Source organism: Genypterus blacodes, unplaced genomic scaffold (assembly GCF_046128005.1).
Source record: "Genypterus blacodes isolate CSIRO-AG114 ecotype Tasmania unplaced genomic scaffold, CSIRO-AGI_Gbla_v1 ptg000158l_1, whole genome shotgun sequence".
In the NCBI taxonomy this organism is placed as follows: domain Eukaryota; kingdom Metazoa; phylum Chordata; class Actinopteri; order Ophidiiformes; family Ophidiidae; genus Genypterus; species Genypterus blacodes.
The window spans coordinates 1642501-1660000 of record NW_027466959.1 but is presented as its reverse complement, the minus strand read 5'-3'; the positions used below and the strand labels follow the sequence as shown (position 1 = coordinate 1660000).

Genomic DNA, 17500 nt, shown 5'->3' with positions numbered 1-17500 from the left:
AGGTGAGGGTCTGGGTATCTTCTCTAAGACATGGATCAAGGCGGGGACAGAAATGGGTCCATTCACCGGACGACTTGTCTCACCTGAACACGTCGACCTGTACAAGAACAACAACCTGATGTGGGAGGTAACCAAGACAACGGCTTATATAATAATGATCCACGCTTCATGTCCTGAACGCTGTCAGTCATACAAAATAGAGTTTGATGTTTGTCCAGTTTTTATTTTCTGTCTCTGTGTCTCTATGTCTTTGATGACACTTTCACATTGTCCACATATTTTTTGTTCGATTGAGCTCATTCTGCCAGTCAGTATCTCATATAATACCTGGTGTGTATCAGCAGAGCTGCAGTCATAAATCTGGAACATTCTGAGTGAAGATGGTTCAGTCGGTCTTGATTTATCAGCAGAAACTAAAGTGAAACTCTCCAAACATGTATCAGTGTCCTAACTTCAGCTCAGATGTGTTACAGGAAGTTTCCTTTAGGTGTTTAGTTCTTTCATGTCAGTGTTTGTGTCCATGTGACCTTTGACCTTTACTGGGGAAGTTCTGCTGGTTTCTAACAGCCTGGTCCAGAGGAGAGCAGACCTGCAGCTCTGGTTACCGCTCTGCCTCTCTGCTCTCTAACTATCCCAGTCCTTGTCCGGTGCTACAGCGCCGCTCAGTGGACAGTCTGGGTTATGCTCTTTGTTTATGTCCGCTTCGTAGGCGTTCATTTATATCTCCCCTTAAAGTGTTTTTGTTCAGGCTGAAGGCTGAAGTGGTGAGGCACTTGTGTAACTTTACCAGATTTGAGGCCAATCTGTGATGGTGGAGGAGATAAAGTGAAGCACGAACAGAAAATGATCCTGATGTTTTCCTTGGTCAGAAGAACAAAACATGAGGTCCAGGATGAAGGAGTGTCCTTCATCCTGTCACTCCTTCATCCTGTCGCTCCTCATCCTTTGACGTACAGTATCAGATATAAGATGGCGTCTGTCTCTCAGGTGTTTAACGAGGATGGCTCGGTGCGGTACTTTGTGGATGCGAGTCAGGAGGACCAGAGGAGCTGGATGACATACATCAAGTGTGCGAGGAATGAGCAGGAGCAGAACCTGGAGGTCGTTCAGATCGGAAGCAGCATCTTTTACAAAGCTGTGGAGGTCAGTGAACGCACCACACACCGCCCACTGTCTGTCTCACTGCGTGTCTGCCTGCCTGTCTGCCTTTCTGTCCATCTGTCTGTCTGCCTGCCGGGCTCAGCACAGTCTCAGTATTTGTTCAGGCTTGTGTCGCCCTCTGCTGGCTGGAAGCTGCTACAGAGAGAGAGCGGCCGGACCTTCTGACCTTTGACCCCTTGACCCTTTGACCACTTGACCACTTGACCCTTTGCCCCTCTGACCTTTTGGCCTTCTGACTGTGGTCCTCAGACGATCCCTCCTGATCAGGAGCTGCTGGTCTGGTATGGAAACTCTCATAACACCTTCCTTGGAATCCCTGGAGTTCCTGGAATAGACGAAGAACAGAACAAGAAGACCAAGACGGGTAAGAGACATGATTATTGATCTCTGTAACTGATCCATAAAGCAAAAGGTGAAGCAGAACTGTCTGCCCTCCTGTCCGTCTGTCTGACTTGCAGATCTTTTTACTCCTCCTGATACCTGTCTTTCTGTCCCTCTGTCTCTCTCTCTCTCTCTCTGTCTCTCTCTCCTCCTCCTCACAGATGAGTTTCACCCCTGTGACGGCTCGTCCTCTTCCTCCTCCTCTTCCTCCTCCTCCTCCTCCTCCTCCAGCGTGGGTCGCATGCGCTGCGTCATCTGTCACCGCGGCTTTAACTCTCGCAGTAACCTGCGCTCGCACATGCGCATCCACACGCTGGACAAACCGTTTGTGTGTCGTTTCTGTAACCGGCGCTTCAGCCAGTCGTCCACGCTGAGGAACCACGTGCGTCTGCACACCGGAGAGCGACCCTACAAGTGCCACGTCTGCCAGTCCGCCTACTCGCAGCTCGCCGGGCTGAGGGCGCATCAGAAGAGCGCCCGCCACCGACCATCCGCCGAGGCCTTAGCGTCTGGAGCAGGATCGGTGGTGGTGGGAGGAGGAGGAGCAGGAGGAGGAGGAGGAGGAGGTCTGCATGGAGCTCACTCTCCTCCTCCTCACCCTCAACTCACCACCGTACCACACCCCGCCTCACTCATACACCATATACCCACCATGGTGCTGTGAGACAGGCACACAGACAGGCAGGCAGGCAGGCAGGCAGGCAGGCAGACAGGCAGGCAGACAGACAGACAGACAGACAGACAGACAGACAGACAGACAGACAGACAGACAGGTCAGATTTTGTCTGTTCCGTGATTTGCTTTATTAATAAAGTTTCGATGTTTGAGGTTTTGCATGATGTCACACTTTTAAATCATTACGTCATCATGTGGTACTTTGCTTTGCATGCTAACGCTCGTCACGTCAAAGGTTGTAATGTGTGTGTGTTGATCACAGAGGGGCGCAGTGGGCTTCTTTAAACAGTGAGGCTAGCTCCATGCTAACACCTTAGCATGAGCCCTTATTACGTGATATTAGTTGCATGGTACAGAGTTAGCATGAATGCTAACACACATGAGCATGAGCACTGTACTGAGGTGGAAATGGGCGGAGCCTGTAATGCTAAAATATTGAATATTTATTATTGGTGGTTCAACCTGCGGTTTGAAGCCCAGACTGGTCCTCAGACGAACATGTACGAGAGTTTATCATAGACATAAACAAACTGTGGCCAGATTTTTAAAATAAAAGCTGTTGTGCCTCAGTGTAAATAAGCTCTATATGATAAATGTGTTTATCAGAATATTTATCTCTATATGTTGATGTATGATGCATGTTTCCCTATATGAAGTCTGATGTTTCAGCCTATGTACTAATAAAGAATCAGCTGACCTTTAAACTCTCCTCTACTCACATCTCGCTCATTTTGCTCCATTTGCTTCTAAAATGCTTTTATTGTGAATAGCTTACGGTAAGGCTTCAGCTTCACAAGAAAAACGAATGAATGAACCCAGAGTGTGTGTGTGTGTGTGTGTGTGTGTGTGTGAGAGAGTGAGTGAGTGAGTGAGTGGTCGGGCGAGTGTGTGTGTGAGCAAGTGGGTGTGTGTGTGTGTGTGTGTGTGTGTGTGTGTGTGTGTGTGTGAGAGTGAGCGAGTGAGTGAGTGAGCGAGTGAGAGTGTGAGTGTCAAAGTGTCTCCACCTAATCAGGTGAAAACTCAGCTGTAAACAACAGGGCAGAGTCTGAGTAGTAGCAGTTATTTGTTTTTTAGATGGAATAAAGACGACATTATGACTTCCTCTTTGTGTGTCCATCACGTGAAAACTGCGCAACACGGCAACATGTTGGGAAAACATCTGCCGAGCAACAGTTTCTCAACAGTTTTGTGATTGGTGGAGATTTACTTTTGTTTTCACTCGGCCTCGCTTTTGTCAGTCCTGAACAAGCACAAAGCATTTTTTCAGCGACACGCTACAAAGATTTTACTGATGGAAGAAACATTAGTAAAAAGGTACTTTTAATCAAATATTAATTGGTATTAATTATTATTTTTTTAATTATTGATATTTTTTTCCCCTTCCAGGTAAATGTAAGGTTTAATTAAGAATTGTTTATTTTGTTCTGACTTTATCATCCACAAGTTTCTGCATTTGAGTGACAGGTCTTGCCGGTGTTGTGGGCGGGGCCTGCTGACTGTTTTTATTCAACTCGCCAAACTGCTTTCACTTTAGTTCACCACCGACATCTTACTTGTCTCCATCCAGCAACTACGACACAACAAAATGAAGCTCGCCTTTACCCTGCTGGGCCTGGCAGCACTTTACTGCTCCGTGGAGCCCAAAACAAGTAAGTATATATTTATATTAAACACCTTATTCCTTTGATTTGACTAAATAATGCTTGCGTCAAAACAGCTTTTCTTTGTCTGAAATAACAAGATGACACAGATTAATGAAGGCAGTTTGATGTTTACAGCCTTCATATAGATAACAATCTTCTGTTTGTAGGAGAGAATTAACACATTTAATACCTGGAATTCCCCGAAGTCATTAGAATCTAGTTTCGATTTCCTGTAATCACTGTACTCAGTGCATTGCAACAGCGCCCCCACTGGCTTCCTTCAGTACGACCATTACTGAGCACAGCAAAGGGACGACAACAGTTTTTACTGCGTTGTAATAGTTAAAGATGAGAATAAACTTTACACCTGTATTATAAACCAAGAAAGAGTACAGAAGAAACTTTAAATAGAAGAATATAATAGATACATATTTCACTTTTCACTTTTTTACATGATGTTGACTTTGATACAGATTGTTTCTGTTGTTGTGAACTCGTCGTCGTTAATATTTCAGATTTGATGCTGTTTGAATTCACTCAGTTATTTGTTATTGTGCTGATATAAAATGTAAAACTCTGTAAATATAGATAAACACACTATGATCGTTTTGAGATGAAATTGGTGAAATTGTTTTCGTTGGTAATGAGCGAACGAAACAAATGTAAGAACCATGATGCATCTGTAGTGAGTCAGAGTTGTTTGTTAGTCAGGAATATTGGATTGAAGTCTTTGTCCTTTCGGTTTTAAAATGGTGGAATTCCCCTCCAGTTTCCTGGTTGTTGTGGCCATGCCAACATGTTGTCTCCTCCCCTCTCCTGCAGCTGCGCCCGTGGTTGCGGTGTACAGTCAAGGCCCAGGTGCGTTCAACGAAGCCAACACCCTGATCTGCCACGTGAGCGGCTTCCACCCTCCAGACATCACCATCCAGCTGATGAATGGCGAGAAGGAGATCTTTCCAGCCAATCAGACCGACCTGGCCTTTGGGAGGGACTGGCACTTCTACCTGACCAGGAACGCAAACTTCACACCCCAGGACGGAGAGAAGTACACCTGCAAGGTCACACACGGAACGAAGACCAAGTCCTACGCCTGGGGTGAGATATGAGACTCAACACACAGAAGAAGACAGAGCTGACATTAGCACAGACACACACACACAGAGATACTGTGTGTACTTGTTGTTTGAATAAGAAGCAATCATTTTATTGTGACGGCAAATATGAGGCTCAGCCGGTCGGGCAGCTTTGTGCCGCCTGTGATTAAAGCCAGAGGAGAGGGAAGAGATGACTGACACTTTCCTTTTCTTACAGAGTCAAACATGTAACTGGATGCAGAGTTCAGCCTCGTGAGTTCACCTCAGCACTCTACCTCATATTGTTACAACTGTTAGTGTCCACAAATCTAATGTCACAGGAAGTTTAGGTGTGATATCTAAGTGACCTCTCTCTGTCTCCCTCTCTCCCCCCCCCCCTCTCTCTCCCTGTAGGGTGATTGACTTTATTTTGACCTTCAGCGCTGTTGCAGCAACTCCAATCAAACCCCTCCATCACAATCCCTTCAGTTTCTCAGACGAGTGCGCGTCTCTTTTCCCCTGAGCTCTTTGTAGATGTCTCACTCTCTCTCTTATGGCAGAATGCAGAGCTGCAGATTGTTTAGTCAGCTGTAAATTAGTAACGTGTGTGTGTGTGAGATGATTTAGCACTGGTCCTGTTGTTTGGTGATGGATGTTAAGTTAAAGCAATAAAACAGGACTTCTCTTATAATCACTGAAGCTTAGAGAGGAAATGTCATACTGTTATTATTATTAAACATCTAATTCTTTTGGTTGTTTCTTGTTTTCGTGGCTTATTGATGTGGTTTTAGGTTTATGACCTCGGCTGTCTAAGGTGAATCAAAGGGCCGGTGTGGATTGGACTGAAGGTAGTGGGTTCAACTGGGTTTATTGCTCTTGCTGTAGATGATTCTGTTTATATCCCTTTACTACCTCCTCCAAGGCTCACCAGGGGGGCTGATAAGCCAAGGCAAGTTTATTTCTATTGTCCAATATCACATAAAGGGCTGTACAGGCCACGAGGAAGACGAAGGGAAACTCCAGAGAAAACCTTAATTTATGAAAAAAAAGGGAGGAAATCTCTGGAGAGGCAGGAGAGATTCCTCCTCCACCAATGGCGGAGTGTGCAATAGGAACTTCCAGTGGGATTATACAGAGGTGACCTGTGACCTGAGGCCAGAGAACACTCCTCTGTTATACTACTAACGTATGGTTTCATCTATTCTTCTAGAATCTTCCTTCATCTCCATGTTATTTGTCATGTATCAGATTGTTGTCACATATATGTAACTTCAGAGCCACTGGTAAATGATCTCAGATGATGATCTACACACTTCTCCACATTGCTCCAAGTATGTTCTAATCCTGTTTTTACCCTTTTGTTTATGTTAACGGTTGTTCTTTTGTGCTTTGTCTTAACTGACTGATTTCATTGTAAGTGGCTGCTTAAGTTACCTAATAAAGAAATTGGCAATTGTGAACATTGATCCATCTCTGAATATCTTCTCTGCAGATATTCTAGTCGTTTTTAGGGACTTACTGTTTCCACATTTAATGAACGGGATTTGTTTATTGTCCAGGTTGAATTGTACGGAGCCAAATCAGTGGACCGTCTGTGACCTGTGAGAGGGTTTCTGCCTCTGGCCGGTTGACTGACTCACTTACAGAAGCTCCTCCCCTCTGGTCATCTGATGCTGATGTTGAAGACAGAACAAAATTTAAATCTTTAAAAATCTTAATTTAACCTTTAATTTAACTTAAAGAAAAAAATATAGCAGATCTATAATTCATTAAATGATTGATTTCTATATTTCTATGAATGATGTATTGAAACATACATCTTAGGGTGAAGGTTGTTTGTTCTCTCCACTTCACCACTGCTTCCTCTCCTCTGTGCACTTTTCTTTGTCCTGCTCTAATTTGTGGTCAATCTTGATTTGTTGCTCTTGTTTCTTTTATTTCAGTCCCACCAAACTTGATCACATGTTTACCTTTATTATTGTTTCCATTTCAACACAATTGAAATCGCAGTTCTGTCTGATACATCAAAGTTGCAGGAGACACACTGAAACTTTTACATTGACATTATGTTATAACAGTTTGACTGACACAGAGTCAAGCTTATTGCACTGGTCAACCTGGAGTTTCCCTGACGACCAGCACAAGCACATTTATATGTTTGGAGAACCGAGGCATGACAAATAAACATTCATCACATTTGATTACTGAAATTAATATTTGATCTGACTTTAGAAAATTATTGCTCCAATCATCATTTTTGAAATCCTATTCTAGAATTTCAAAAATGATGATTTAACATTTTTGAGACGCTCTCTTTAAAGAACATTCTTGATGGAAACAAGTTTTCAAACCCAGAGGTCATGTATAGAATTGAAAAGAGCTTGAATGTAATTGTCATACAAACAAATCCACCACCACAGCAAACAGAGGGATGATAGACAGCAGGCAGAGGGATGATATACAGCACACCTGCAGGAAGCAATTGCGCAACAAGTTAGTAAAGAAACACATCTGATTATTAAACTGATATTATAGAAATAAAGATAATCAATAATATACCTACAGGAGCCTCAGGGAGCAGCTTACATATCAGGCTCTGTGAGGGGGAAGAGAAATAAATCAGAGACCATAAAACACACAAGACAGCTGGAGAGAGAGAGAGACAGTCAGACAGACATACATACCCCACATGTAGGTCTTGGCCTGCCCCATGTGTGTGACCATGCAGCTGTACCGCTCTCCCTTCTTCGGGGTGAAGGCCACAGTCTTGGTCAGATGGTAATGCCAGTTACTCTCAAAGGCCAGATCGGTCTGCTGAGCTCCAGGGATCTTCTCTCCTCCTTTCAGCAGCTCGATGCTGATTTCTGGAGGGTAGAAGTCGCTCACATGGCAGACCAGGTGGTTTTTCATTTCAAAGAACCCAGGCTCACGGCTGTACAGCTGAACCTTGGCGGAAGCTGAAAGAAATACACATAGAAGGAAAACACCTCAGACATAAAGAAGATGAACATACACATGGCTACGACACTGCTGTTTTAATTATTACTATTATTATTATTAACCTGACCGACAGGAGTGTTATGGACGTTTTCGAACACAAAGATCAGATATGAGCAGAGAGCGGTCCATTACACGGAAGTATAATGTACAAAAACAAGACAATTACTCACAATCTTTGGCCATAGCGGTCGCCATGACTGCGAAGAGGAACGAGAAAATACAAATTCTCCCCATTTCGCGTTCAGAAGAGCCGTGTGTCGGTGAAAATATGTTTTGTATTCGTTCAAAAAACAGGACTGACACAAGTTTCGACGGGTAAAAACGAAAGTAAGTGAGCGACGACGGAAAGCCCCGCCCCCCTGCTGCTCTGGTGCTCTCCACCAATCACAAAAATCGAGACACGCTGTTGCTCGGCAGATGTTTTCCCAACATGTTGCCGTGTTGCGCAGTTTCACCCTGTGGTACAAACACACACACAGGAAGGTATATTGTCGTCTTAATTCTATTAAAAACCCGTATTACTGATATTACTTATGACTCTGCGTGTTGTTTACAGCTGAGGATGATTAGATGGCGACGCTTTGACTTTATTCTCTCCCAACAGGATGTAACGTTCAAAAAGTGAATACGTCAAAGTTCAAAACAAATCAGATCTAAACTTGAAAGACGCCTTCAATATGACCTTAAGTGGGCAGAAGAAGTGAATTCATCCGCCTTATGTTAGAACAGTCATTGAATAGGTTGACGTCATGTCTTAATACAAAATAACTCGCTTTTTCTTTTCCGCAAAACGCAACCATGGGTGCAGAGATCTGAGGTATGACTCATTATCCATTCGTCTCTGTGATCCGCCCAGAAAACCCCCGGCCTTGATTATTATTGCTAACTATTACTATCATTACTAACAGCGTTAAACTGTCATGTGAACATAACTAGCTTTACCTGCTACCTTGTTTACATTTGCAGCTGATTCACGTTTGTATCACACATCTGGGCTCTCATTATTATTATTATTATTATTATTTGTTTGTTTATTTTTCTTCCCCTGTGTATGAAACAATCTACTAAATGTCTATCTTTAGTGAAAGAACTGTGCAGCGACTGGAGTGTTAGCTTCAATGTTTCCTTCCAGACTCACAGCACTTCCTCATGTCCATGTCACTTATTGTGTTGATGATAAAGTTTATGAGAAAAAGATTGAGCCCCTTCACTGAATGGTGGAAGACATCAAGATTTATTTAAAAACAATGAAAACTTCCTCAGACAGACGTTTATACAAGTAATCGCAAACATGTGGCCCAAAAGAAAGAAACATTATCAAGCCAAACAATTACAACATCTGGAGACAGCACACTACTTAAGGCAAGAAAATAAAGCTTGAATAAAAACTCCAGGAAACAGTGAAGCGGTGACACGACTTCCTGTGTGAACTAAAAGAACGTGGTCACATGATCATTACTGGTCCCTACTCATAAACATGTGGGAATGTGATTGCTGATGCGTTTGAAACTAGGAGTGGCTTACAAACATAAGAACGTGACCTCTGAGCTCCTCTGGCACAGACAGCCTGCAACAAGCTGGAACCTGCATTGAACGCACACTCAAGGTGGCGTAGGCTGTGAACAAACTAAAGCGACCCGTGAAGCAGCACAGACGCCGCAACACCACCGTCTCCTGAGATGGCAGGGCGACCTCATGGCCGCCCTGCCAGCAGAGGAGCCTGTGGTTCAGGCCTGAGCTGCTTCACGGGTCCGTCAGTTCATTCGCAGCCGACGCCACCTGGAAGGTGCGGCCAATGAAGGGTCCTTATGGTCGGGGTGTCTGAGCTACAGGAGCTCAGCGGTTTCTTTACTGCAGCGCCACAATCTGGGGCAGCCAACTTCCTGTTTCCACACTGGACCTGGTGACAAATTTGTGTTTGATTTCTGCTGTTTTTTTTGCTGTTATTTTAGGTCACATGATGAAGCCGAGCCAAGAAAAGAAGAAACAACCAAAACATAAACTGATGACATTTCCTCTCTAAGCTTCAGTGATTATAAGAGAAGTCCTGTTTTATTGCTTTAACTTAACATCCATCACCAAACAACAGGATCAGTGCTAAATCATCTCACACACACACACGTTACTAATTTACAGCTGACTAAACAATCTGCAGCTCTGCATTCTGCCATAAGAGAGAGAGTGAGACATTTACAAAGAGCTCAGGGGAAAAGTGACGTACACTCCTCTGAGAAACTGAAGGGATTGTGATGGAGGGGTTTGATTGGAGTTGCTGCAGCGCTGAGGGTCAAAATAAAGTCAATCACCCTACAGGGAGAGAGAGGGGGGGGGGAGAGAGGGAGAGAGAGAGAGGTCACTTAGATATCACACCTAAACTTCCTGTGACATTAGATTTGTGGACACTAACAGTTGTAACAATATGAGGTAGAGTGCTGAGGTGAACTCACGAGGCTGAACTCTGCATCCAGTTACATGTTTGACTCTGTAAGAAAAGGAAAGTGTCAGTCATCTCTTCCCTCTCCTCTGGCTTTAATCACAGGCGGCACAAAGCTGCCTGACCGGCTGAGCCTCATATTTGCCGTCACAATAAAATGATTGCTTCTTATTCAAACAACAAGTACACACAGTATCTCTGTGTGTGTGTGTCTGTGCTAATGTCAGCTCTGTCTTCTTCTGTGTGTTGAGTCTCATATCTCACCCCAGGCGTAGGACTTGGTCTCCTTTCCGTGTGTGACCTTGCAGGTGTACTTCTCTCCGTCCTGGGGTGTGAAGTTTGCGTTCTTGGTCAGGTAGAAGTGCCAGTCCCTCCCAAAGGCCAGGTCGGTCTGATTGGCTGGAAAGATCTCCTTCTCGCCATTCATCAGCTGGATGGTGATGTCTGGAGGGTGGAAGCCGCTCACGTGGCAGATCAGGGTGTTGGCTTCGTTGAACGCACCTGGGCCTTGACTGTACACCGCAACCACGGGCGCAGCTGCAGGAGAGGGGAGGAGACAACATGTTGGCATGGCCACAACAACCAGGAAACTGGAGGGGAATTCCACCATTTTAAAACCGAAAGGACAAAGACTTCAATCCAATATTCCTGACTAACAAACAACTCTGACTCACTACAGATGCATCATGGTTCTTACATTTGTTTCGTTCGCTCATTACCAACGAAAACAATTTCACCAATTTCATCTCAAAACGATCATAGTGTGTTTATCTATATTTACAGAGTTTTACATTTTATATCAGCACAATAACAAATAACTGAGTGAATTCAAACAGCATCAAATCTGAAATATTAACGACGACGAGTTCACAACAACAGAAACAATCTGTATCAAAGTCAACATCATGTAAAAAAGTGAAAAGTGAAATATGTATCTATTATATTCTTCTATTTAAAGTTTCTTCTGTACTCTTTCTTTGTTTATAATACAGGTATAAAGTTAATTCTCATCTTTAACTATTACAACGCAGTAAAAACTGTTGTCGTCCCTTTGCTGTGCTCAGTAATGGTCGTACTGAAAGAAGCCAGTGGGTGGCGCTGTTGCAATGCAGATATTACAGGAAATAGAAACTAGATTCTAATGACTTCGGGGAATTCCAGGTATTAAATGTGTTAAATCTCTCGCAAAAACAGAAGATTGTTTTCTATATGAAGGCTGTAAACATAAAACTGCCTTCATTAATGTGTGTTATCTTATTATTTCAGACAAAGAAAAGCTGTTTTGACGCGAGCATTATTTAATCAAATCAAAGGAATAAGGTGTTTAATATAAATATATACTTACTTGTTTTGGGCTCCACGGAGCAGTAAAGTGCTGCCAGGCCCAGCAGGGTAATGGCGAGCTTCATTTTGTTGTGTCGTAGTTGCTGGATGGACGCGCTTAAGATGTCGGCGGTGAACTAAAGTGAAAGTAGTTTGGCGAGTTGACTTATACAGGCAGCGGGCCTCGCCCACAACACCGGCACAGCCAATCATTTAATTCTGTTCACTGTTGCTAGGTCAAATAGAAGTAGATAGGTTTGGCGAGGAAAGTCCCAGGAGAAAGAAACATTCCCCCTAACCGAATGATTCCTTTGATCCGAACACAAACTACAGAAATGCATTTTAAAATAACACAATTATGTCATTACGCAGGCCAATGACTGAATTGAAAAGCTCCTGTTTGTCCACTGTAATAAATCTTCACACGCATACTGGACGCTTAATTTGGAATAAGAATGGCTGGAATGGAAGCTCTTGAGATTAGGACATGTAGTCAGAGGTGTGAGGTGTAGAGCGAGAGAGAGATGGAGAAACAAAGTTAAGCTCTGACATAATATCACCTTGTAATATGGAAAAACTAAGAATGAACCTATAAACAGAAAGAACAGTCTCCTTCGAATAGCCAACTCAGGTTTAGTTCAGGGCGCACACGCACGTACACACAGACACACAGAAGAGGAGGAGGGTGGAAGGGAGGACAGGGCGATGGTTTTACAGAGTTCAGAGGAAAGCGCAGTACATTAGGTGTGTAGGTAGAAACAGGAGAGATGAAACCATCATTTCAAGATTAAGATTTGGACGTAAAAGATTAAATGATTAAACTTTCCATAAAAACAGGAAACATGGTAGAGGCAGATCTGAACTCTGTGGATAAGAAGAAACTGTGAAGCATGTTAGGGTTCACTGTGAGAGAGAAGTGTGAGGAAGAAAGAAGACGTAGATAGAAAAGACATTATTATTGAGATGTTGTGATTCACACTCTAGACCAGTTGGTGGCGACAGTGGACCAATACGTTTTCTGCAAACCGCCAATAAATATCAAGAAGAAGAAGAAGCAGCAGATTAATGACGCATAGGGAAGTCGCTTCTGCTTCGTGTCTGTGGATCCATTTATCAAGATGAGCAGTGAAAAATACCCCCGATCATCAATCGAAGATGACTTCAACTATGGCACCAACGTCGCCACAGCCAGCGTGCAGATCCGGATGGGTAAATCAGATACAAACCTTTAATCCGAACAATCACACCGCGGATTCTTTGACAGCGCTAGTTTAGCTCTCTGCTAATGGCTGTCAACACGGACTCTTTCCATCTGGACAGAACTAAACTCGTATTTCACTCGTACCACGTTGTATCATATTTGGACCGCAGTGCTGTTAGCTAAAAGAATACATTAAAACACAGTAGGGAACCTTTATGGGTACTTAGAGCTAACGAAGCTAAAGCAGTTAAAGCTAAAAACACGAACTGTCAGTAAACAACAACAACAACAACAACAACAACAACAACAACAACGGAGTATTTAGTCGTAATATTAGAGGAAATTAAATGTTATAAAAATGTAACGTACTGAGAAATCAAAGATAACAGATTCAACTCCATTGTTTTATTATTAATATTTTTATTATTTATTGAGTTGTCTTTTCTTTTTGAAACATCCAGACTTTATCCTCACGCCATTTGGACATTCTCCTTAAACTATTACAGTTTGGTTTAATTGTTTGTTGATTCTAGTAAAGTGATGAGTTGATTCGTGTGTGTTTGTCTCCACAGATTTCCTGCGTAAAGTCTACAGCCTCCTCACAGTGCAGATCATCATCACCACGGCAACCTCTGCCGTCTGCATGTTCTCACCCACCATCAAAGACTTCATACACGCCAGGTGACCAACACACACCTGCGACCTTTAAACCTCAACCTAGCCTGCAATCTGACCGCCCCTAGATCTGCATTATGCCGTAAGCCTGTCGCTGTGACGTGATGATGTAATGTGGTCTGTCTCTCTCTCTGTCTGGTCTCAGCCCTGTGGTGGTTCTGGGCTCGGCCTTAGGCTCCCTGCTCGTGCTCTTGGCCTTGGCTGTCTACAGACGGCAGCACCCAGTGAACCTCTACCTCCTGCTCACATTCGTAAGTGCAAGTGCAAGACGCATGTAAAAGAGAGTGACAGGAGAGTGACATGAATGAGAGTGACAGGAGAGTGACAGGAGAGTGATGTAAGGGTGACATGGGAGTGGCATGAGGGTTACGTTTAGATTGTGTGTGTGTGTGTGTGTGTGTGTGTGTGTGTACTTACTAGTGTTCTAATGTGTTGCAGACTCTACTGGAGGCTGTTTCCGTGGCGACAGCAGGTAGGTGTCATGGTTTCCCTCAGATTGCAGCCTTTCCTCCTGTGGCCGGGCGGTGCTGACCTCAGTGTGTGTTTGTCTCCACAGTGACCTTCTATGAGTACTCCACGGTGCTGCAGGCCTTCTGCCTCACCTGTGCTGTGTTTGTGGGACTCACCGCCTACACCTTCCAGTCCAAGAGGGACTTCAGCAAACTGGGAGCAGGGTGAGGCAGTCGCTCTGTGAGCTGCTCTGTGAGAGGGAGCAAGAACAGCTCTTGACTTATATGTGTTTCATCAAGTTTGGCTTCAGTGTCGGAACATTCTCAGTAAGAGGAAGAACACATTAACCTGGATAAAAGTAAGAGAACTCTCAATAAAGCCGAGTACTGAGGAGGTAAGAGTCAGATTACAATGATCTCACCCTCAACCACCGAACCAAGCAGGATCTATAAGGGTCCAATCAAATGCTAAGAGATCTGGCAAGTGAATGCAAAGATCTCCAGGATGATCCAACGTGAAATAAAGATGTCAGTGACTCAGGCGACAAAAACATGGAAATCACTTTAAAGCTCAACAACCACTTTTCTATTGAAGGAGAGGGAATGAAGCTCCTTCATGCAGAAACAATAGAGAATTTTGGTCTAAGTTAGTTGACTTATCTTTCACACACTTCCCCCCTCTCCGCCCATGTAGACTGTCTCTTGTATAAACATGTAACTGTCGTGTGTTGTGCTTCTTTGTGCCTTCCAGACTGTTTGCCTGCCTGTGGATCCTGATCATCGCAGGCTTCTTGAAGGTGAGTGAAGCTGTGTGAAGCTGTGTGAAGCTGTGTGAAGCTGTGGGATCCTCAGACTGAAGCAGAAATGTCTCTGTAGTAAGATGTGAGCCTGAACGCACCGCGCTTGTCTCTGCAGCTCTTCTTCAACAGTGACACCACAGAGCTGGTCCTGTCTGGAGCCGGCGCTCTGGTCTTCTGCGGCTTCATCATCTTCGACACGCACCTGCTGATGAAGCAACTCTCTCCTGAGGAGCACATCCTGGCCTCCATCAACCTCTACCTGGACATTGTCAACCTGTTCCTGCACATCCTGCGCATCCTGGACTCCATGAAGAAGCACTGAAGGCCTCCATCAGTCATAGATGTGTGTAACAATGAGCCGTGTCTGTGCTTTGTGAATTCTGTCTTGACCTTTATGGGATATTGCACTTTTCTTGTGTTTTGGCTCTGATGCTTACAAGATTTCTATAGCGTTGCTGCTGATTCTGCTGAAAAGATTCTCGCTCTTCTGTTTTGTTTCTGAGATATTTGTCCTGTACTTCATTCGTGTATCCGTGTCTGTGTAAGCTGGGGACAGGAGGGGATCTGAAATTGTGTTGATGAGAAGGAAACTCTCAGCCCAAACATTCCATCATTTAACTGCAAACTGGTGTTTATCTCTTAGTGACACATTATCATGGTGTAAATGTTCTAGCAGCAGTTTGGCCTGAAAATGTGGCAATGTTGGGAATATTAAGTATTTAAATCAATGGTAACTTATTGTCTTAATGAATGAATCTCAAGCTTATGTGTCAATCTTTATGTAAAATGATTCTTTTCTTAAAGGAGGATGTTCTAACTACAGGTGTGATGCTTTGCTTTGATCTCATGTCTGCCGTGTGTTTACCATCTTCAACCAAGTAACTGTGTGATGTTCTTGATGTGATTCCTTACATTTGTGCTCCTCAAATGCTGTAATGTTTTGTTTTGAATCCAGGAATAAATATCTCCACATTGAGAAAAGAAGGGAGATGGTTTGTTTCTTCTGATGTATGAGTGAAGTACAGAGAACTGAAGTCACACACATATTTACATTAGATTGCCAGATAAATGGAAGAAATACACACCCTGGTAGTAGCTAGACACACACACACACACACACACACACACACACACACACACACACACACACACACACACACACACACACACACACACACACACACACACACACACACACACACACACACAGAGTGTCCTGGTAGTTGGTGCTACTCCTCAGTGTCGTATGCAGGTGACGTGTCGGAGGACAGAATTTGCAACAGACCCACAGAAAGGTCGTCCATAGCTCAGTGGAGGGAACACACAGATCTCTCGTCCCTTCAGTCCCTCCTGGAGCTCTGTGGCTGTAAGCAGGGATTCATTATTCATCTATTGTCCACCCACTTACTGATTTAAGAAGGGGGTTGTGCTGACACACCAGAACGCCAGAAATCAGGGACAATCAAAGACAGATTGCTTCATAGATGTGTGGCCTTTGGAGAAAGATGGAGGCTGAATGCACTGCAGCCTTTAAAGAGATCATAAGCCCGCCCGCCCGCCCGCCCAAAAAAGGATTAGTGAAGATTGGTCAAATTCCAATGTCTGGCATTAAGATGAAAGCTTAGCCTTCTTTAACTTAATGTTCTTCTGTTTTTATTTTCAATACTCTTCCCCAGGTATCAGACCAATGTTGGAACTTCATCAAAGCGCCGACTTTAATCATTTAAAGTCCACAAGCAGCTACTGCAGGGAAACCAAAGGCAGCAGGAAACAAAATGATTCAGGAACAAATCTTAAGAAAAGTTCATTTGGAGACATTTTGTACATTTGACATTTAACCAAAAATGACATTGTGGTTCAGTCTTGTTTACAAAAGCTTTTAGCACAAAACATATTTATAAAGGAGTGCAACGTCTGTACAATTGGTGTCATGAAATCGGCTGAAATTGATGGAAAACTTGGAAAACAGAACCTGAATAAATGTCAACTTTTTTTTTTTTTTACAAAATCTGTTATACTTCATACCGGCCTGATGCAGTCTGGGGGAAGGGAGCAGCAACATGTCGGGACATGATGGTTGAATGATGGCATCATGTTCTGGAATCCCAGGTGGGAAACGTTTAACATCTCATCTCTACCTCACCTGGACCAACCTGCAGAGGGAGTCTATATTCATATTCTCTGTAATATATGCCTTAACTCTTCATTCATGATGAAGTGCAGAGTTGAGAAACATTTTCTTTATAACTGCCAACAAAAAAATACAACATTCAGAACTTTAACAACAAATTTCAATTATTCCAAGAGTAACAAGTTAGACCAACGTGACCCAGGACATCAGTGTGTTCAGGATGATTGGCACACAGACGGTAAGAAGAACGAAAGAAGTCTGCTTTCTGCGGAAAGGGAATCACTTCTGTCTGAGGTTGAGCTTGGAAAGAAAAATATCTTCAAAAAAAAAAGGTTTGACCACTTGTTGACCTCATAAAAAGACAGGAAAGGTCTCCTGGCTGCCGAGCAAAACCTCTGGTCAAGAGGAGGAGAGGAGGACACAGAGAAGACCACAGAGTGTGATCATGAGCAGCCTGAAGATCAGACCTGTATGTTCTCTACCTAAACCAGCCCAGAGCCTGAACATCCAAGACGCCAACCTAATGTTACATTGTGTGGTCTTTAGACTGCGAC

The 17500-nt window shown here is 43.6% G+C and overlaps 6 protein-coding genes and 1 long non-coding RNA gene across 8 annotated transcripts in view; 4 read left to right on the top strand and 3 right to left on the bottom strand.

Annotated features, from left to right (window-relative positions):
- LOC143013819 (PR domain zinc finger protein 12-like) overlaps positions 1–2265 on the top strand; it is a 3963-nt gene extending 1698 nt beyond the window's left edge. Inside the window, exons 3-6 of the mRNA XM_076167510.1 lie at positions 3–127; positions 988–1143; positions 1411–1525; positions 1704–2265. Of these exons, the coding sequence (XP_076023625.1) occupies positions 3–127; positions 988–1143; positions 1411–1525; positions 1704–2206 (899 nt within the window). The 3' untranslated portion in view covers positions 2207–2265. The remainder of the gene's footprint in view (positions 1–2; positions 128–987; positions 1144–1410; positions 1526–1703) is intronic.
- A 1446-nt stretch (positions 2266–3711) lies between these two features.
- On the top strand, positions 3712–6072 carry LOC143013823 (beta-2-microglobulin-like). Its single transcript, XM_076167514.1, has 4 exons — positions 3712–3866; positions 4683–4955; positions 5172–5206; positions 5348–6072. Exons 1-3 carry the CDS (start codon positions 3803–3805, stop codon positions 5183–5185), a joined length of 351 nt encoding a protein of 116 aa, XP_076023629.1. The 5' UTR covers positions 3712–3802; the 3' UTR covers positions 5186–5206; positions 5348–6072.
- Positions 6073–6887: 815 nt separating this feature from the next.
- LOC143013824 (beta-2-microglobulin-like) lies at positions 6888–8241 on the bottom strand. Of its 2 annotated transcripts, none has more exons than XM_076167516.1 (4): positions 8104–8241; positions 7618–7890; positions 7493–7529; positions 6888–7402 (listed from the first exon to the last, which is right to left on the bottom strand). In XM_076167516.1, exons 1-3 carry the CDS (start codon positions 8165–8167, stop codon positions 7516–7518), a joined length of 351 nt encoding a protein of 116 aa, XP_076023631.1. In that variant the 5' UTR covers positions 8168–8241; the 3' UTR covers positions 6888–7402; positions 7493–7515. The 2 variants fall into 2 exon arrangements, with proteins under 2 accessions (XP_076023631.1, XP_076023630.1); XM_076167515.1 differs by having other exon boundaries at positions 7497–7529.
- Positions 8242–9148: 907 nt separating this feature from the next.
- LOC143013822 (beta-2-microglobulin-like) lies at positions 9149–11873 on the bottom strand. Its single transcript, XM_076167513.1, has 4 exons — positions 11713–11873; positions 10632–10904; positions 10381–10415; positions 9149–10240 (listed from the first exon to the last, which is right to left on the bottom strand). The coding sequence occupies exons 1-3, from the start codon at positions 11774–11776 to the stop codon at positions 10402–10404; spliced, it is 351 nt and encodes a 116-aa protein (XP_076023628.1). The 5' UTR covers positions 11777–11873; the 3' UTR covers positions 9149–10240; positions 10381–10401.
- On the top strand, positions 10446–10871 carry LOC143013825 (uncharacterized). The gene is made up of 2 exons (XR_012965222.1): positions 10446–10513; positions 10552–10871. It is a non-coding gene; the product is annotated as an uncharacterized LOC143013825 (long non-coding RNA).
- A 483-nt stretch (positions 11874–12356) lies between the features above and the next one.
- Positions 12357–15801, top strand: tmbim4 (transmembrane BAX inhibitor motif containing 4). The gene is made up of 7 exons (XM_076167512.1): positions 12357–12899; positions 13464–13572; positions 13712–13817; positions 14005–14038; positions 14123–14240; positions 14767–14812; positions 14931–15801. The coding sequence occupies exons 1-7, from the start codon at positions 12809–12811 to the stop codon at positions 15135–15137; spliced, it is 711 nt and encodes a 236-aa protein (XP_076023627.1). The 5' UTR covers positions 12357–12808; the 3' UTR covers positions 15138–15801.
- Positions 15802–16505: 704 nt separating this feature from the next.
- The window catches only part of recql (RecQ helicase-like), a 7405-nt gene continuing 6410 nt past the window's right edge, over positions 16506–17500 (bottom strand). Inside the window, exon 15 of the mRNA XM_076167345.1 lies at positions 16506–17500. This exon is cut by the window's right edge and continues 796 nt beyond it. The gene's annotated coding sequence lies outside the window, so the exon portion shown is untranslated.